This window comes from Rhinichthys klamathensis, unplaced genomic scaffold (genome assembly GCF_029890125.1).
Source record: "Rhinichthys klamathensis goyatoka isolate OS25496 unplaced genomic scaffold, OSU_Roscu_1.1 h1tg000275l_1, whole genome shotgun sequence".
Taxonomy (NCBI): domain Eukaryota; kingdom Metazoa; phylum Chordata; class Actinopteri; order Cypriniformes; family Leuciscidae; genus Rhinichthys; species Rhinichthys klamathensis.
In genome coordinates, this window is record NW_026606794.1 from 473,270 (window position 1) to 495,247 (window position 21,978).

General features: G+C 37.1%; 1 protein-coding gene across 1 annotated transcript; it reads right to left on the minus strand.

The window, feature by feature from the left end:
• Positions 1–1,752: 1,752 nt before the first annotated feature.
• On the minus strand, positions 1,753–19,676 carry slc7a8a (solute carrier family 7 member 8a). The gene is made up of 11 exons (XM_056268749.1): positions 19,228–19,676; positions 12,908–13,112; positions 11,973–12,124; positions 7,303–7,428; positions 6,108–6,261; positions 5,622–5,745; positions 5,189–5,292; positions 4,892–4,988; positions 4,490–4,639; positions 3,995–4,172; positions 1,753–3,193 (listed from the first exon to the last, which is right to left on the minus strand). The coding sequence occupies exons 1-11, from the start codon at positions 19,370–19,372 to the stop codon at positions 3,036–3,038; spliced, it is 1,593 nt and encodes a 530-aa protein (XP_056124724.1). The 5' UTR covers positions 19,373–19,676; the 3' UTR covers positions 1,753–3,035.
• Between the last annotated feature and the right edge of the window lie 2,302 nt (positions 19,677–21,978).

Here is a 21,978-nt window from a genome sequence, read left to right on the forward strand (position 1 = left end):
TATCTATGACATGGAATGTTTTCTGTTCAATTTGCTACAAAAAAACTACTGTATACATAAAAATTGTCATATTTTTTTTCTGTGTATTACGGTATTGCCTTTTTCTAGTAAATTTTTACCTGTTGTTGAAATCTATGTAAAAAGTGCCGTGTGACACAACATTCTGTTATACAAAAGTGGCAAACATTTCCAGGGTTGACTGCCAAAAAACATACGGCTCATATGATGAAATAAAAAATAAAATAAAATCATTTTGGGGGCATTAGCCAATTTACTCACACAATTACTAGGTTTTGGAAGCATAAATTAAATGTTTTGGGTGAGTTACTACATTTTTCAGACATTGAATAAAGTTCTGACAATTGCACAGTTTAGATAATAATGAGCCAACGTGATTGAGAAAAAAACTAATATGAACCCATGTGGTGAATCAATACGTCACCTGCAAACTGAGTTGAAAATCCTTTGAAACTATTGAACAAGCTGACTATAATCTGCCTACAGTAGGTGGCAGTGCTGCACGGTTTTTTAAGCCTAGGAAAGCACAAGTCTTCTTTGGTTCAGCATATAGATTTATTCATATTTTAATACACAGTTCAAACAAATACAAAACCTACAGTAAACAAGAAGACTCTGGTTCAAACCGTTCACCCCCAGTTATGTGTAAGCGGCAATTTGAGCGTGATGGTTTTTTTTAAATCGTTTTAGACTCTACATATCTTAATATAATCTATAAAAGTCATTCTCTTGTTGATTTATATAGTTGTGACAAATATTGACATCAAAATCATTTGTTACTGATGGTGACAATCAAATACCTACGTGAAAATGAACAGAAATAATTTTGCATGGCTTTTGGTAATCGCATGTATGATTGCATGTGTGTGTGTGGATAGGAAAGCTTTATATTTTAGCACAATCAAAGTCGCATGTTCCATATAAAATATACATTGTGTTTGTGTTTATCACACAGCAGGCAGTGCTGGATACTGAGGCACAGCTCAGGAGCAGCATTACTAGAACCAAAGACTCTCGATACATACAATGATCAAAGTTTACGCAGTCTTTGATTCATTGAAGATAACGACAGGTATCGCCACCGCGTGACTAGGACAGTGGAACCAACGGCAGTGTTTATTGTGTAAGTGCGAAGGTTATAGATTTGATACTAGTCTCTAAGGAATGTGGGGGGTTAAGCTCATGCAAAATGGATGTGCTATGACTTACACTGTGATCTATATATTATATTGCTTTTTATACAGCACCTATACATTACAGATCTGCACAAAAAAAAAAAAAAAATTCCAACAAAGAACAATTGCCACTTTCCATAAGCTTCACAAGTGGGTATAGGTGTGACATCAAAACAGAGGCACAATGAACAGACCCTGTGACCACTAAAAAGCCTTGTATGTTTGTATGGACAAGTGGCATACATACATACTGAACACTTTAATCATGTATTCTTGAACTGAGCATATGTAATTTACTTACACATATTAATGTTATTTTTTTAACGAAAATGAATTATCTTTAAGGCTTGTTTAATTTTGGTGTGTAGTTTAATTATTTAGTGTATTAATGTAATTATTCAGACTATGAATAAATCATAGGTTTGTTAGCTTGATCGATTGATTCTAGTCCCTTGTATTGCACCTACATTAACATCTACAGTCCATCTACACAATTATGATATATATTGTGCATTACATGACTGATTTAACAAGCTCTTCTGACATAACTGATTTCAAGTTTTTGAATATTCACATAATAATTGATATGACCAAAACTATAGAACTAGTACATTCTCACAGGCTTTCAGATACATCACAAACACTAGTTATGCGCCACTATTTTCTTTTTCTTTTTCATATAACCAAACCACTCTGCCATTTTGAATCTGCATCTGTGTGTAAACTTTCTTAATAATTCAACTGTGGGAAAGTGAATTTATGACTGTGGCTGTAAATCCAATGGCATCATGCCGTATTATCTAAAGTCCACACAGAATGAATATACTGTTGCAATACTTAACTTCACAATGGCATCTTTAAGTTTTCATTGAACACTTTTTATCTTCAAAAATATCAGAAAGCAAAATACTCTTTAACAGCGATAATATCTTTATACAGTTTACATAAAAGTTAAGGCAAATAAAAGAGCTTGAATTGTATCAGGACCAGAGTAACCAGGAAGAAAACTACTCTGAACCACCACAATTGGTTCTTAAATATATGCCTTAAAAATATGATGATTAAAAAAGGTCCCAGAGCTTTCCTTTAGGAAAGAGAAAAGAATAATAATAATTTTATAATAACAAAGGAATATGATTAGAATAAGACAATAAAAAATATCAATATATATAAAAAAGAAATGCTTCTGAGTGTTTTGGTTTGATGAAATACACTTGAAATGAGAAAATGTCAAATTAAAATACAGCTTTGGCTTATAAAAAACTATTTTCTGCTAGGTGTGTTATGACAGACACCTGAACGGAAAAAAATAAAAATAAAGAGGGGGTAAGAATTAGAACATTAGAATGTACTCAGTAATAAATAAATAAATAAAATGAACCCTGCCATATCAGGGTAAGCCATGATGTAGTTTGGCATTTTTATCACATAAACTGTAATTTACAGAATGGAATTCAAATTCCCCGTGTTTCTCATAGAAAAGAATGTTTCAGAAAGTTCTTAAAAAAATGCAGACCCTTTAGGCCAGGGCTTTATGTAATCTCTCATTTTAGTGTTGTAATTCTTTTGCACAGTCGATGGAGTAGAAAGCGGCTGCTGAGAGACTAGCAACTAGAGAGAATGTAGAACATTTTCTAAGACCACTACAGCAGAACCACATGACCTGTGGAGCAGCTAGTCTTTGTTCATTTCTCTCTCCTGAGCTTAGCCACTTCCACTCCAGTGCAACCCCCTCTTTATGAAAAGGCAAAATATAGTGGTATGTGAAAAAAAATCTGAGTTTGATTTCCAGTGTCAGTCTCACTTATGTGAGAGAATGAGTGTGTCTCCACATGTGTCTGTTTAGCAGTCAGCTGATTTCGGTGTCTCCTCATCTTCTGCTGACAGTGGAACCGACTGTTCCTTCATTTCAATCTCATCTCCAGACTCTTCGTTTTTCTTCTTTTCCTCCATTGGGTAGACCACTACACAAAACTTCTGACCCAGGTATGTCATCTTGTCTGAGAACATAAAGAGAATCATTTAATTTAAGGGGTCTTTCTGAAAGAAGAATCTTATGCTCACCAAGCCAAAGTCATTTTTAAAATCCTTCAGAAATCATTCTAATATTGGTGAGCAAGGTATTTTAATGTCAATTTCAAGGATGTATTAAATGGATTAAAAGTGACATTTATAATGTTTCTGTATGGCATACAGTATATCAATTTTAACAGTACAAATCGACACATTACTCAATGTGGGATATTGATTGCAAGAGACTGGACAGGATTCACAGTTACGCTTTTTAAAAGGTATTAAAATTGATATACCGGTACTGTATGCGATTCAGAAACATTATAAATGTCACTTTTAAAAGCGTAACTGTGAATCCTGTCCAGTCTCTTGCAATCAATATCCCACATTGAGTAATGTGTCGATTTGTACTGTTAAAATTGATATACTGTATGCCATACAGAAACATTACAAATGTCACTTTTAATCCATTTAATACATCCTTGCTGAATAAAAGTATTAATTGCTTTACCAAACTTTTGATTAGTAGTGTAAATATACAAAATAAAGAAGTGTGAAGTCCGCACACTGAAAAATACTGCTCCAAAAGAAATTTATTAAAAGCAAGCAACATTTCGACCCTCAGGTCTTCATCAGGCACACTCAGGTAGTGTAAATATAACATAATATAATCGGTTCTCAGTTCCCAGCCCTACAGTGTGAGATACATTGTCTCTAATCAGACCTAATACAGAGAAGTGATGTCATCATTAAGCCCCACATATATCTGTGAACTTTATTCCACTTACCAACAAATGTATTGAAACACTGGGGCTTGTTTTCCCAGTACACGCCCAAGAAATAGACAGGGACACCAGTAAGCATGATGGCCAAGCCAATGCCACACACCACAGGCTCCGAGTACAGAGAGAAGATCAGCAGGAAGGCCCAGAACAGCAGGTAGATGACAGGCCACACCAGACTGATCTGTGAGTTGGAGAAGTAAGGTTAGCAGCCAGAAGTAAAAATTTATCTTAAGTTTTCAGCTTATATGGGAGGTATGTAGGGAGTACCTAGAACTGGACAAGCACATCATGATTCAAAGGTTATAGCAAAATATAAATACATTTGCTGAACAGAATACTGGATATATAACAGATGGCAAGTTACCAGTAAAAAGTCAACAACTACCGAGATCACAGATTTTTTTTCATACTGTATGTAAACTCAAAATTAGCATAAAATACTTCTGTTCCACATAACACAAAATTTAACACTGGGTTTCAGTAATTCCTGGGACTTACTTTAATTGGCCGGTGCATATCTGGTTGTTTAATCCGAAGCACAATCTGCCCGGCAACAGTGACACCATAGAAGAGGTAGTTGATGAAACCCACATAGTTTATGAGTGTGTACATGTCACTGGTGCACAGCATCAGAATCGTTGAGATGCACTGCGGGGAAAGCAAGAGAGAGATTTTTGGTATATGTATAAGAATTGTCCGATATCATATCACATTATCATAAAGACCATTCATACTGGGACTACGGAAAAATGGAGGCCATAAAATCAACAAAAGAACAAGTCAGTCTTAAATTCAGCAACTGTCCAGCAGAATTAAAGGATGTGCAACAAATGTGAGCGTGAGTTATAAAGATGCACTTAAAGGGAGAGAGAGGTATATTATACTGTTTATGATACTCACAGTGAAGAGCAGAGCTGGAATTGGGGTGCAGCGCTTCACATGAATCATAGCCAGCAGACTAGGGAGATGGCCTTCACGTGCACCCGCGAAGAACAACCTAAACAACATGAGGACAATCCAGGAATACTGTTATTTACAATGCCAATATATTCAGTAGAGGGGAATATGTGAAGACACAGACCGACAGAACGATAGACAGAACGATACAACAAACGAACGATCGATAGATAGATAGATAGATGAGTCTTGTGTACAAAGGATGGATGGATGGATGCATGGATGAAGGGAGGGACTGACCGAGAGGAGGTGAAGAGGGAGCCGTTGACCCCCCCAAATGTGGACAAGGCCACAGAGATGGGCATGATCCATGACATCACTCCCAACAGCTTCTCACCAAACGTCTGGGAGAGAGCAACAGAGTGGTGAAGGAGAGAAAGGAGAGACAAGCAGAGGAAAAGAAGACGTTGATCGAAAACATGCATTATCATGTCCATAATATCTGTGCTGTTTCATTAAGAAAGTCTTTAGAATTGAATGCAGAAGATTCTGGAGTCTGATATATCTATTTGAATGGTACACAGGCAGGCATCAAGAGCTCAATCCAAGTATAATTTAAAGAACTTTAAATATTGATACTTGGTTAGATATGTCAAAGAATCTCCTGCATAAAGCAAAACAATCAGTCTGTTTGCGGTCCTGAAATGTCTGACTGCTATGAATGAACACTCACCACAGCTACAGCATTAGAAGCCAGCAGCTCCTGAGGGCTCATGGCAGTGACGTAGGCAATGTTAGCAAAAACATACACAAAAGTCACGAGGGGAATGGAGATGAAGATAGCACGGGGAAGGTTTCTGTATGGAAAAATATAAAAACAAGAAAGAGGGAAAGAGGGAAAGAAGTGTTCATTTAGAACAGAAGTAGAAGTACATTGCATTATTTTAGCCAACCAACTACATACTACTTTTCAGTCAGTTTGAGGCAGATTCCAGTTACCTCCTCAGGGCATTGTGTAAAATTATACAGTGATTCTTTTGGCTCTTTATATATGCAGTTTGATATATTTCAGACCATTCTGACTATTGATCCTTTATGTGGTCGTTTGTTGGATATTACAAATGTATATTTAATTTACACTAATAACAATTAATACTAATTAAATACTGAGAACACAGTATTGAATTACTGTGAGCTCTTTAGATGAAAATTGGCTTACACATAGGGGTCGACGAGTTCCTCTGTGACATAATTGAGGAAATTCCAGCCACCGTAGGCGAAGGACCCCTGTAGAAATGCCAGAGCAATCAGACCAACATCATAGTCTTGAAACGGCTCGAAAGCATTGGCCGGCTCCAACCAGTAATATTCGCCTGGAGAAAGAAAAAAAAAAAGTGTACAATAGTTATCAAACATCAAAGGGAAATTTGTTATACAATGCCTCTTGTTTATTAGCTAGTTAGTTAACCTTTAGCAAACGCTTTCATTTAAAACAGCTTAAAGTAGAGTAATCGCAAACACAGCTCCTCTTGAGCAACTGATGGTCAAGTTCCCTGGTCAAGGACCAAAATGGTATTGTGATCTTAATAACAAACAGTAGTAAGTTTATGAAAATACAGCTAAACCCAGCTGGATTGAGTTGGTATAAACTTTGTGAAACTGGTAGACCATCTTGGACAAAAATATAGTGACCTGATTTTTCCAGCAAGGGGCATTAGATCCAAATGGCTACTATCTTTGGCAGATTCCCACCAGCTAGTAATCCACCAAAGGCAGCCTGAACCAGTTAAGAGACCATCTACCATGTTCCAAAATACAACTACCACCATAAACTGGTTTTGACTGGATTTCCTGAACCTACAATCTTTTTGCTCCCTAAGCCATAGTATTAATACCACAATTCTAGGCTCAGGTCTTTGGGTCACATGTTCTCTCTAAACTCTCTTTGAGAGCATACATGACCCTGAAGCAGCCAATCCCAACAAGCCCAAATCCAGTCTTTTTTAAATCTTCTGCATGATGGAATCACATCTGTCACTCTCATATTATCAGGTCAGTGTCTGAGCTAACAGGCCGTCGGTAGTGTGATCATTCTTTAATCCTCTCTGACGCAGCAGCTGTGAAAACTGCATTATCTGTGTTATTCTTTATTAGAGGGTTTGAACCCAGTGACTTCTGCTGAGACAACAAGGCAAAGAGGGGAAGTGCTGTGCTTTCACTTTTTCTGAAGATTTTACGGAGCTACTAGCAATGAAGCAATGCAGGGACGAGGAGTCCCTCATGCAGACTTCTACAAATGCATGGACAAGAACAAGCACTGCACGTAGCCCCCACCCCACACATAGCTTTATTTAGCACAGACCTCCTTGAATAACCAATATATAGCATTGCATACATAGACATATGGTACCTACCCTTGCAGATTTGTACAAAACCCATGATGATGATGAGAATGAGGGCCAGAAGTTTCCCTGCAGTGAAGACATCCTGTACCCGTGTTGCCCAGCGCACGCTGGCACAATTCACCCAAGTCAGCAGCACTGAAACACACAGACATTGAGGTTACAAGGCTGGTTACACACAATATACACACTATGAGCCGTTAGTGAGATTAATGGCTCCCTGCTGTTTGAACAGTCTAGTATGCCAAAGGATTATAAAATAATGCTTTCAGCTATGAGGAATTTATCAGACACACAAATGACAAGCTCGAAATAGGCCTTCAGGTGAACTTATTCAATACATAAAAACATTTGAATGCGCTGCCACATCTGAAACAGATAGGCAGGTGAAATTAGGTTAAAAAAGTCAGCACAGATGAATTATAATAGGATATGATATTTTGCCTTTATATTGATCTCACAGATGTTTTTATTCAAAGCAACTCAGTATGCATATTCTCTTTTATGGATCTAATGTGACATTGTCAGCAAGATGGTACAGGAAAATTTAGAGCATTGACAGCCCGTGTGATATATATATATATATATATATTTTTTACCTCATATGATTTGAAAGATTATATGGAATATTTGTACTTTTAAGAAATCATTTGACAGACTGGAGAATTATTTAAATGAACAACAAAAAGCTACAAGATTTAAAAAAATGAACATTGTAACCAGTTAGAGTACGTGAAACATTTTTTTTTTTTTTTTTTTTTACACATTCATAATACATTTTAACTTAGAAAACGCATGTTGGAAAAGTCAATGTGCTAAATAACGCTCAAAGTCACATGCACACAGTTGTCTGATGGCATGTGACAGACATATTTGGTCATAAAATCAGAGGGACGTGCAAGTAAACTTTGAGTCTTGACTCGTGCACTTTTGAGAACTTGCAAGACATGCAAAAATGCCGCCTCGTGATGTGGACTCCGGGGTTCAGCGTTATCCCTTTTCATTCAAATACTACTTGTGTACTTGTAGACAAGCAGCAAATCAAATCACTCACCTCAACAGACGGTTAAACAAAAGAGCAATTACATTCAAAACTAGTGTGAACTGTGTGTGATTTGAGAATGTCAATGTGCAGTGGCCAAACTCAGCGAGAGTTCTTGGCACTCATTTAGAATGAAACTACATAGAGGTGCAGCAGCATCTAGTCACAACAATAAAATGCAGGTCAAGTGATATTAGGCGGAGTATTACAGGATATTAGGCATGTCACAACAATAAAATGCAAGTCAAGTGATATTAGGCGGGGTAAGGTGTTTTGTTACACAAAATCCATGGTAATTACTGTTTGTGGCGAAATCAACACAAATAGTCTGACAGTGCAAACTGACATCCTGTCAAATAATGTGAAGAGAATGCAGTAAAAACCAAACACAACACGGCTTTGGGCGAGGAGGTGTAATCCTTATGTCTTATCTCTGTGTAAGAAAAAGAGCAAAGACATGCTTCTAACTGAGCCCAGTCGTGTCTTGAGATAAGGGCAGTGCATTCTGGGAAATCGACCGGAGAGGACGTTTGTGAAACTACTTTGGAATGGAAAAATAAACAGGTAGTGAAATCTACATAGTACACCATGCTAATGGAAGAATGCAGAAAACATTCCTATGACAACAGGAATCTTACTACAATAAGCTGATTACAGTGGTGGTCACGCACATAGAGGTCAGAGTTACTAATTTAACCTTCCATTTTATCCCCTTGATATCTTAAGACTTTATGCAAGTAGAATCATGTGCTAAACAATTTTTTTCTATATTCAACAGCCTGTTAAACACAATATACTCATGGGATCTGTTCTAAAACATGGTGGATTCTGTTTTGCACTTTACTGCTTGCATAGGCAGCGTAATTAATTAAATAATTGATTCGAAGCACAAATAGCCGACTCAAAAAAAAACAATTTATTTCAATGGAGTTAGCATGTTGCTAAGCTAACCATGTGATACTCAAATGCGCTCAAGCACATAATATTTTTGGTAAAATAGTACATTTTTAAGTAGATTTAACCTTTTAAGTAATTTACAAAATTGTATAAATTATAATTATATTAATAATCAACAATTTTCTCACGTATCATTTTTTTCGTTAAGTTTTCACAATACAGTAGGTCCCAATTTGCATACTTTCTATGCATGCACTATTCTATGTAATTTTATTGTATAAATGGTGTTAGTGTGTTTACACAGAAAATTTTAAAAATGAAAAAGTGCGTTTAAAATACCCCGATGATCACTGAAAAAAACTAAGTTTGAAAAGTTGGTCACTTAATACAATCTGTCATAGCGTTCCTAATGTAGCAGAAGGGGCTATCAGACTCTGATGCTGGATGACCAAATAACAGTAGACGGTAGAGTACATAGTGCACAGAGTAAGTACGCAATTTGGGACATAACTAATAACTTATGAGATTGTCTTCTCTGAAAAATGTACATGCAATGCTGCCAGTATTTGGCCATGAGAAGGTATCTTAAATGGCAGCAGTTAATCTGACAACCGTTTGGAATAGTGTTCGTGTCACTGTGTTCCATTACAATGCTACCTACTAAGGCAACAGATTAGGTTCTTCTGACACAGAGCCATGCACACACTTACAAAAAAACGTTTCTCAGAATTGCAGTAGTGGTTTTAGAAGAAAAGACATAAAGGGTACAAAAGAGTACAAGAACAGGGACATCGTGTAAAGTAAAACTGTGCCATAGTGTCCACTTTTGCCCTTTCACTTACTTCCTGCGGTTCTCTAAACAAAACAAAAGCAAGCTAAAGAAGAAGCAAAAAAAAAAAGCTTTAGTGCTGCTTGAGAACATCCGTTAAGTTAAAAAACAACCTTCAACTTCAGCTAATCAGAACATTATGGTCTTGATAGTCACTTTTTAGAGTATTAAAAGCACACCATGAATGCTGACTCAGCTCTGTTAAGGTGATGATACACAGGGCAACTTTTTGAGCAATGTTGCTGGGCAATCTTGCCGAGCGATTGTTGCTTGGGTAACTTTCCCATTGAAAATGGGCAATACATTTCTATCTGGATAATTTAGGTCAGTCGTGGGCCCTGTGTCTCATCTGGTTGCCCGTTGACGGCAACATTGCTCAAACAGTTGCCCTGTGTATCATCACCTTTATTAACCTGTGCAATGGACAAAGAGCTAGTACTGGTTATAGTTAGGTAGCTAATTCTGGGTCAGATTTTTTCCATAAAAAAAAAAAAAGATGAAATATTTTTAATATATCTAATTATTAAACTAAATAACTTTTAAGGTTGGGTTTAAATTGAAACTTTACAGTTGCAATATCAAAACAAGTTGAGATATCACCTAATATCCTCTCTTCTTGACCTCTGTCTTTTTTCTTAGGGTCTCTGTTGTTTGCCTGTCTACATACAACTTGCAGTATTTGTAGCTCCAGCGTGAAGTTTGCAGAAAGCCCACGCTCAAGGCTTCTTGATGCCATGAAAAACCATCATTCCATCCATCTTCACATATCCCTCTCTCTTTTACTCTCTTCCTTTTCTATCCTCCGCACATTTTCCCACAACCTTTCAGTTCCCTCTCCCAGGGTATGACCCCTCGGTCTTCTTCAATCACACATCAGTCCCAAAACACTGTCTCTCTAGATCTGGCCTTCAAGGTTCTTTCACTTGAGCGTGATTTGCCCCTATGGTCAAACATAAGAGGCTGTAATGAAGTATCCATTCCCAGCTACAATTTGTCCATGTGCAGAGAAAAATGTCTAAAATATACAAGTATTCAGAAGTGAATCACAAGCAGATGTGGAAATAGTGATTGTGTAAGTTGTTATAGCATCTGTGAGGTAAACAACATAAAACAGTCTACAATGTATGCAAAATATACAGGTTTTTTTCATCTTATGAGTGTTCAAAACATTCAGATAACCTTAAAATATTTTCGTGTCTGTCAAACCCATCTTCTCTTACATATGATAATGGTTTAGCATCCACAATTTAACGGCTCTCACTTTCCTTTTTGCTATCTTAACCTTTTCTCTTTTTTTTTTTTACCATTCTCTTGCAGTCCCTATATGTATACATATACACACACACTGCCCGGTCAAAAATAGTCGCTGTTTGGATTTAAATAGGCAAATGCTTAAGAGTCAATGACTGGATCATTATTGCAGTGATTATTACGTTTCTAGCATGTTATATGTTTGGCAACAGTTCTTCTAAGTTCTAACCCTTGATGGAGTGTGTAGCTTTTCATTCCACTTACAACCATGTAGGAAGACACATAATGGCTATTTTCCAGAATGACAAAGTCAAGATTCGTCAGGCTCAAATTGTAAAAGAAGGATTGGGAGGGAGCATGAAGAATCATTTTCACACATGAATTGGCACCTCTGAATCCAGACCTTAAATTCATTGGAAGTCTTTGGGATGTGCTGGAGGAGACTTTACAGAGTACTTAACACTTGCATTGTCAATACAAGAACTTGTCATTCTGGAATATGGCCATGATGTTTTTGGTCGGGCATATATATATATATATATATATATATATATATATATAGGGAGGACTTGTAGCAATATCAATGGTCATCTAAATATGAATGTAGCAACAATCCCTAAATGATAAGACAATGATATCTCGGTTTTTCCTTCTGGTACTCACACAAGCAGATGGCAGCGAGCAGACGCAGACCATTCTCTGGGGGGAAGCAGGTGGGGAACAGAGGCTGCAGGACGTAGTTGGAGAAGGTAAGGGCGATAACTGCCTGGTTAGTGGGATAGATCACCAACACAGCAATCCACAACCGCAGAAACCTGTAGCATATAAACATTCAAAAAAGTTATAATGCTTCCAACAAAAAAGTACTCAATAGATGGTAATACAGTGGTATTTTGATAACTATGTTTCATCTCCAAAAACACAAAGTATCATGTTAATACCATAGTTATTTTTAGCTAGTGATCCGCATTGTGTTATTTGCATAACAGTCTTTCTTCTAAGGATGGACTCAATTTGTGTATACAAGATCATTCATTGCCATCATTTGTTTGGAGTGAGATAGAGGCACGAGGGAATGACCAGCTAATGGTTGTCCTTTAGCAGTATTATTCAATAGAGCAGTCACTGTGCTAAGCAAAGTTTGTTGGCATGTAAGCAAAGGCAATGCTAAAAGATTTGATTGACGGCTGAGTACCTATTAAAAAATGTTAAATCACAGCTACAACTACTTCACCAGACAGCAACAATGCTAGCACCTTTAACAAGCTAATTACCACACAATGAAAGGTAATGGTGTTTACTGTCACAGTAAACTGTTACATGGTGTTGACATGAGATTACAGGTGTTTTGACAGAAAAAATGTCCACAGATTCCTGTGGAGCGAGAAATGTTGTTATTCCATTATTTTCTTCAGGTTTGTTGAAGCGCTGACTTACAGGAACTCAGAGATACATTCATGTTAAAACATCCTATCACACTAAGTTCTGCATTAACAATAATTAAGTCATCTACTTCTAGAAATAATATGGACTTTGATTGATAAGCAGTCTATTCTCTGGAAGTATTATTAAAACTAATGTGTGGCTGAAAACCTCACCCTGCCAGTCCTCCGAAGATGTCCTTGACATAAGAGTAGTCGCCTCCAGATTTGGGGATTGTGACGCCCAGCTCAGCGTAGCAGAGTGCTCCAATCGCTGTTATAACACCTGTGACGATCCATACTATGAGAGCCAGGCCCACTGAACTGGCATTTTCCAACACTCCCTTTGGACTAACAAAGATTCCAGAGCCGATGATGTTACCTGTAAAAGAGAAAACAGAGAGGTTGGGTATTTAGTTTAGAATTGTGAATTAATGTAGAAAACAGGTCAGAAAAAGAGAAGGATTGTGTGTGAAAAAGGAGGTGGAGCTGTCACACCAATGCATCATATAAGCCTTCAATTAATGTCTGAATGAATCTACTAAAGTGCTCCAATTTAAAATGAAATTAATGAAACAGACTTTATCCTGAGTAAAGGATTTAAAGAGATTTTAGATTGGTCAGAAATGCATTAGGGATACACATTTTGAAAGTGTAGCCGATATCTCTATAGGCGATAACTACTTTGTTAAAAAAATTAATTACATACTAAAAACTATCATTATGTGCACACAGAAATTCACTCCAACTTGCACTATTAAAGATTCAAGAGAATGTCTTCATCTATCCAAATGGTTTAAATTAGACAGAAATCTATCCACCTTGTTTGCAATGCGGAAGTAAGCTATTTTCTGTGAATGTTTGAGACTTCTGATTAATTACCCGCTAAAGGTAAATAACTAGAAGAATAAGAAAGTGCAGTAAATGGTAAAACTAGGCTATTTGTGCTACAAACCAGTGTGTTTGTGATTACAACAAGCACAAATAAAGTGGATAGATTTCCAATTTTGACTGATAAATATCCAATAATGGCAGTTGCTATTAAATACAAAAAGAAATTACAAATATGGTGCTTCACTACATTTTATGTACAATATCCCTAAAATACATAGGAAAGCATGATGAGATGACAGTGTGACACTTAACCCAGGAGATATAGAGATCAGCGAGACTTATGACAGTGGCAAAGAGAAAAGGGGCGATATAGAAAAAGAAAAAGCATGACAGTGTATGAATCAAACGGAAATTAAAATGTCAGTGTGGCAGAGAAAGAAGAACCAAGAGAGAGAAAGCAGTTGGTGAGAGCAATTCACATTTGCTGAGTTAGAATTCAGCGTGACTAATGGAGTGAGTACACACAGCAAATATATGGGGGAGTGTGTATTTGCCATGTGTGCACTTAGTGCAGTATAGTGCACCACCACTGTGTGTTTGTAATTCACATATTGGCCCCAAAAAAGTATTTGGACATTTATGTTACACATGTAAAATGTCTGAATTTCATTGCATTCCATATAAAAATATCAAACCAGGTGTGAATTTTTCTCAAATCTAATTTTACTTATCTAAGCCATTGTTGCAGTTATTTGTAAGTAAGCATGGTCGATTTTAGCACACGCATTAGGTCATGTCCCCATTAATTCACACAATACCAACGAACCCATCCATAACTTGTAAACCACCATTTTTACAACAAAACAACCGTATATCTCACAGATCATCTCATTTAGACCTACTAAACTATTCCGTTGGAAAGCACACACACCACTTTACTACAAAAGGTGTTTTTCCACCAAACCCCTGTGAAGATCTCAATAACCCAGAGGGATGTCAAATCTAACCAAGCTGGATCAAGGCTCCTCCATGGAGGAAGACACTTATGTGATTTAGGCCAACTGGACAAAGGTTAAAGGCTTTCTGAAGCAGAAAATGCTGAACTAGTACGTGATCTCACTGTACAAGTGGGAGGCAGATTGTGGAGAGACTACCAGTTCTGCACGTGTAACTGTGGTTTATTCTTTTATCTTCCCCGATTGTGCTTCATGTCTGGACTTTTGACACAAACTGATGCATGTGAAAATTCAGGTAAACAATGCATGAGCCGGAGTTTCTGCCCAATTACATCTCTTCCCATCAGTAAGTCAACTAGTCCAGGTTTTCCTGTCGAACTGTCACTGCAATTATGTTCTGTGAATCACTTTGGATACAAATGTCTGTTCAACATTGCCACTGTAAACAAGTAATCAGACTTCTCTGTAACCACTGCTGCCATGTAGGCTATTCACAAAATAATCTGCACTAAAAATAATATCCATAAACCTTCATGACAGCTGAGCATTCATCTTATGTCTTTGGCTGTTCTCCCACTTCACTTCTCTCCCTATATCTCTGCTTTGAAAAAGCCCTGTCAAGATATGATTATCACAAACTTCAGCATGTCCCATGACCTCAAAGTACAAGTTACACAACTTTATACAATCAAAGGTATCTTTTACTATTGCCAAAGCATGTAGGGATTGATCTGGTTTCAGCCAGCTTGTGTATTAATTGACTATAAGGAAACCAGCAGGGAATTATGAACATTAACAGGTTTTACGCTGTAAGAGGTCTTGCTGACTACAGAGGAAAAAATCTAGATGGGATTTCCTTTTCATACTGCATCCTCTTGCTTCCCTTTTGTGTGTTCACAGCACAAACATCACAGGCAACACAGCAGCAATCCCGGAATCCCGGTTTGTCAATCTACACTAATCTATGCTAATCTTTGTCAAACACATAGATGGAAAGGCTACAGAAAAGTCCTGCTTTTCAATTCAAAGTGCCAGTTAGCTTTTAGATAAGGCATTGTCTGTTTTTTTTTTTTGGTTTTTTTACTGTATTGCACTTTAGCTGTACCAGCCATAAAAAAATAAAAATAAAAATAAAAATTATTAGCTGTACCAGCCATTAAAAAAACAAACATTTGTAGAGTGATTTAAAATAAAAAGTAAAATTTTTGATAGGATTGTTGTCAGAATTGACACATTAAGATGCGATCACATTTACTGTTGTTTGGCCCATTTTTGATGGCAAAATACAGTGGTTTCAATAGATACCCACGCAATCTGCACAATTTCACATGGGGCCGAAATATAATTTCCCCACACAGATTTGCAAATGGTTTCACGTTGGTCATGCGAGTTCGTTCATTCGTTGCAAACAGAAAGCTGCTGTTTAAAAGTGACTTATTTGTGAGCTGTGCTTTATTGCTACACCATTGACAATGGACTTTTTTTTTTGCCCATTCCATTTTGTTAATGTGACCGCATTTTTATTCAGGATTTAGGTCTATCCCCATTCAAATAGATAGATAGCACCTATTGCCAACATCGAATACAGCTGCACAGAGTGCCAAAGTGGCCGCAGTGAACTGACTTACCTCAAAGTCAGTTCACTCTTTGCTATCAGCTTATCATATGCATGTCAGTCATTGTCTATTTATTGCACAGTGATATTACATTCACTTGTACTTCTATTTATTACTCTAGCTAACATGTTTGCTGAGGCGAATCTCTTTCAACTGTCCTATTGATTTTCTTTCATGCCTCAATTGATCAAACGGTTTCTGTGGGTCTGTAGCCTTGATAGCCAGATGTTTCCCTTTTACTAATTCACATAAATAAATCAGAGTTTGTGTTAATGAAGCAAGCCATTTACACAAAACAATGTCTCCTTTCATCAAATAAAATTGGTTCAACTGTTATGCAACCCAGACTCTTTGTATAATCAAAGTGGATAGATTTACAAAACGTTTCTAGAATTAGGCTAAATGTTGAACATGTTTCTTTTGTAGGATCATCAAAAAACCCATACCATAAAAACACTGGTTTAGCTTTTAGATAATGAAGGTCTATAGATATTATTTACCTCTTGCAGTTTTCAGTTCTACATAAATACTGTACATCATACATTTTCACTTGGATTTTAATAATCTTATTGGAGCATTAACCAATCACTAAAGTTTAATATATGACTGTATCAGATCAAAAACCTGTCTGAGAAAGAATAATGGAATGCAATTAAATATTTATTGGGCTGCTAACTGGTTACATCTATTTTGGCTCACATCAAACTTTAAAATACTTTGTAGCCAGCTTGATGTATGATGTTCTTCAATCAATCCATAAGCATCTCTTGATAACATCTGAGGCCAGTTTGCTTTTAGCAAAAGATATACAATGCACTTTTTAATCTGCAGTGCATCATATCACAATCTCCTTCTAAGTGCACATTCAGATGATCTGTCAGCCTTTACTCTACTAAAACTAGGTTCCTAGCACCTGTTTCCATTCTAACAATCCCTACTGATTACCAGAGACCATAATCCAAATATTCAACGTAAAAATGGGTCTAAGCGAGTCAAAAAAACACAGAAAGTTCACGTTCAGGTCCATGCTTCATTTCCAGCTCACAAAGGGTTCCAGAAAAGGGGTTGATAAAGATGAGAGTGTCAGAAGTTATAAAGTATTCTGATAAATCTAATGAAGTACAAAGGCTTGAGGAAAGCTTTGAGCGATCCGAAGCGACAATCACCTGATAATAATGTTCACGTGAGCCAACTGAGAGCATGTGAATGTGTGACCTGACCTGATCAAGGTTGCTGAAGAGGATTATCATATAGCTGCAGTTAAAATGTGGGCTGGGATTATCTTGAGTGCGTTTTACTTTTCCTTAACTCTCATCATTACATTAAATATAATTTTATAGCTTATGCTGCAAGAAGCAATAAATGAAAACTACCCTGTGACATACTCAATAAACTGACGAAGGATAAGTCACGTTTCCTCTCTTCACTTCCTGTTATATTTGCAGCGTTTCAGCTACTCTAAGTCACTGATTTCCAGAAGTGAAAATAATAGACAGAAAAAGAACAACATGGTCAAGCCACGTGCATTTTTTATTCTTGCTTAGCCATTTTAAACTATTGTGAAAAAAAACACGAGCCCATGGCTGTTTTGCAGTTTGCTAGAGCTAGACTGATACATTTTTGTTTGCTAGACCAAAAACATCGATTGATACAGTTTCCTAATCTGCTGACAGCCTTGTTAATGCACATTTTCTATTTTAAAATAGTATAAAAGAACAATTATTTTATATAAAGCGATTGTGTATATCCTGTTTGTTATACTTAAATCGTATAAAATATTTAACTATAAGACATCATCGATATTGTTTTATATGACCTATACAATATTGATTATTTTACAGATCATTTTCATGACAATGATAACTAAATAATCTTTAGACTACAACAATTAAAACATAATGTGCATGAATATCTTATAACAACAACAACAACATTGTTTATAAACCAATACTCATCTTAAATAGGCATATAGGCCAAAACGATTATTGGTTTATCTCTTAAATCAACATTATATCGTATCAACCATTAGAAAAAAACTAATTGGACCACTAATCAACAGAACAACAGGCATAAGCGTATATAATCAGGGGGGTTTCCTCCGAGGAGGCAAGGGAGGCAGTGCCTCCTCAAAAAATTGGATGAGAAAATAATCCATATTAGAAAAATAAAACAAAAGAAATACAAAATGTGACATTAAAAAGTGCATAAATCACTCGTTTTTCTAAAGCAACACTGTCCAACAGCGACACCCACAGGTAAAGTTACAGCAGGAGTCTGCTTCTCTCTTGCCTCCCCTGAGCCCATTGAGTTTTAACAGACCCCCTAAACCATGCTGTGGGTTTGGTGGGAGGTAATTGAGAATGAATTGTGGTGAGAGGAGGCACTGCCTTCATGCTGTGATTGGATATGATTGGTTTGTGCGATAAAACCAGCCTCTTGTTTTCGTGCGCGTTCGTGAATCGGTTTGAATGAACAAAATTATGGCGTTTAATGGGAATTAAAAAGTACACTCTAAAAAACGTTGGGTTATTTTTAACCCAACATTTTTAAGTGAGTAAGTAAACAACTTAGCCATTTAGATACACCGCTTTATGTCATCAGAATCAAACTTGAAATGGACTGAAACATGAAGACTGTAGGGATATTTTAGTGAGCAATCAGCTTGGTGAAATGAAAGGTAGGCTACCTATTTGTCTGTGATCAGTGTTTACCGAGCTTGATAAGTGATGAAAATAAGTTGATTATTAAAAAGAACCGCTGAACATCAGATAACAAATAAAATATATTGTTTGAATTGTGCCTTTAGTTGTTATTTTGGAATAAATGTAAACATAAAAAAGACTATCTCCTCATTTCAGAACACCACCACACGCCACTGTTATCATATATTTTCATATATAGTAGGCCTATATTTTCAACTATTTTTGTTTTTCCAGATTTAAATGACCTCTTTTTCCATTTCATAGGACTGATTAGTATGAGAGAGAGACTATCATTCAGCATTATCCAATCAAGCCGTGCACCGTGCACGACTGACAATGCATCCGTTTAAAACACATCCACCCACATGACAATACATAGAAATACTCACCGACAATAATGCCACAGGCACTGACGAGACCGATCTCCTTTTTCAACGCCACCGATGACTCTCCCGCTGTTTTGCCGGCGTCTGCTGCTCCATCCTCACCGGTGCTCGGGGCTGCGCTCCCTCTTTGTCTCGGTCCATCCGTCATGTTGGTAATTGAGATGTTCAGTCCTCGATGTTGAGCGGTGATGCTAGAGCAGCGCTTGACGTGTACCGCTGGTGGTCAGATCTCAGATAGCGAATATAGACATAAACAGCCTGAATACTATCTCGAGCAAAATATGTTACTATGATCACTTTATCTATCCTTTCTTATCTACCTGAGATTGCTCTAAATCATGTGTCAGGATTTATTGCGTAGTGGCAAAGTAACAAGGAGCAAGATGTGCTACTGCAGTAAAGGTCTATAAAATACAATCAAAAAGAAGGCACTGTCAGTGTCATTAAAACGGTTAGATCAACGTCAAAAATGAACACAAAGCACTGAGTTCGGGCGTAACAAAAACTAGCTACAGTAGCCTAATACTCCAATCGCAAATATGTGTCCGTTTGTTGCGTCCGTGATGAAGCGTATCCAGGGTTTAATCTGTCGTTTAAAAAAAAACGTGCCAGAGAGGCCGAAAACCAATTCACAGGTTTCTTCTTTTATTTCCTGTAAATGCCGGTTTCCTCGTTCTTAAGAAGTGCATCGTTTTGACATGGACTCTTGCTAAACGGCTTTAGGTAGATGAGTGTCGGCGCGCTGGGAAGCCTTCGCGTCTCCAGCGATGTCCAAAGCACCAGCGGTCCAAGCGCCTCCTAACCAGCCTGTAGTATTTACTCCATATGTCAAACCGCCTCCATAAGTACCGTCGTGCCTCCTCCCCTCCCCTTTCCCTTCCCCTTCCCCTTCCCCTACCCCTACGTCGCGTCACAGCTCTTGTTTTTTAGGTATACCCTGCACGCCTCCCTCATAAACCCATGACAAGCTGTTGAATAGCACGGTAAGGAATATGAACTTCCTCAACCTACCAATATATGATTTCATTGTTACCCTGTCGCTTCATTGTAAACATCTCGGTGCTTAAAAAAAGCCTGCTGAAAATAATACTGATTTCTCACATGTAGGGCTAACTATTATTATCATTTTTTGTACAAATGCTCTTTTATTAGCCTATGTACACGTTTCAACACGATTTTCAAACGTTTTAGTAATTACAGAAGTTAGTAAGAGCCCGTACTTTCACTTCCTGCCACAAAACAGACCCTGATCAAGTCGCGTCGCGTTTGCCTGGACATGTAACCATAGCAACGGCATGAGCGCAGAACGTTGGGAACAAATGTCTGCAAAACATTACACGTAGGCTATTGACACAAAAAGTAACAAAAGCATTATAATATTTATATATGTGTGTGTGTGTGTGTGTGTGTCCTGGTAAACCATAAATTATGGGGACAAAATTTCCCCACAAAGATGCAATATCCAGAATCCTTGTGGGGACATTTTTTGGTCCCCATGAGGAAAACAGCTTAAAAATAATAGCTACTAAGTAATGTTTTTTGAAAATGAAGAAATGCAGAAAGTTTTAGATCGATTTTAGATAGAATATACAGTTCATCAAAATCATTATGTCTATGGAAAGTTCCCATAAAAACTAAAACACACAAATGATGTGTGTAATAATAAATTAATAACATGAATACTATAATATTAAAACCTCTAAGAATATATAATATAACCTATAGGCCTATAATAAGCAGTTTGGAGAATGGATGGATAATTAATAAAAAGATTCCATTTAAAAAGTCAACCCCCAAAATCACTTTATAATTCACACACTGCATATGATTGCTTATAAAGGTCTTGTGCCTGCCAGAGTGCATGTGTATATGTTATGAATGATAAATCAAGCCAACACTATACCACATAGTTATCTTCATTTCCTTTTTTCAATGAAAGGGCTGCATTTCACGAGTTCACACTTACAAATAAGTCAGATAGAATAAATGCATGTTTGGAGTGCTGTCCGAGGAGAGGGCTCCGGGCTCGGTATGCGGCCCAAACCCAGAGTACTCCCCCCCGTATTCCTGACTGTGAAATAAGCCAGGAGTGAGGAGTCGGGGTGGTGGAGGGATGCTGGAACTGTCAAGGAATGTTAGGTGAGTTGACAGAGAATATATATATATGCTTCCACTTGTGCTGATAGGGTGGACATGTAATTGTTTGGTGACGAGTTGATTGGAATGATTTATTTGAACGTGCTCCTCCCGAACCTTGTTTATAAAACATCATTCATTGTCACAAACTGGGTTGGTAGTGTACAACTAATGTAAGACAATAACTGTGCCCAACCCTGTCAATTAATAACAAAGGCAGATAATTGTTTATGAACCTTCTAAGGAAACCAGTTTTAGACAGGCCTCAATGTCATGTTGAATGATCATCTAGAGCAAATTCATGTCAGCTTAATACATAACCAAGCAAATATTTAGTGATTCCAATGCTTATTTCTCAACAGAAAACAAAAAACTAAAACATGCACATGCTACAGGCAGCGAATCTGTGCTGCCTTTAAAATCGACCAGACACCTTAATAGACAGGATGTCTCTTGTTGCCTTATTGTCTTATACTGCCAATGAAGGCAATGTTTTCAGCTTAGAGACTGTTTACAACATCCATAAAGAAATTTATGGAGAAGAAATTGTCTTTTAAATTTTCTTCACTCTCATGAAAGCAATCAAGAGATAATATTGACAGAAAAAAACAAGAGCAG

Bases quoted from the DNA above. Each gene is read 5' to 3' on its own strand.
- slc7a8a (XM_056268749.1), bottom strand. From the start codon at position 19,372: ATGACGGATGGACCGAGACAAAGAGGGAGCGCAGCCCCGAGCACCGGT. The intron at 12,125-12,907 runs GTGAGGTTTTCA...TATATGCTACAG, and splicing joins ATCTTCGGAGGACTGGCAGG to GTTTCTGCGGTTGTGGATTG. The intron at 4,173-4,489 runs GTAAGTCCCAGG...TCCAACTCACAG, and splicing joins ATATGCACCGGCCAATTAAA to ATCAGTCTGGTGTGGCCTGT.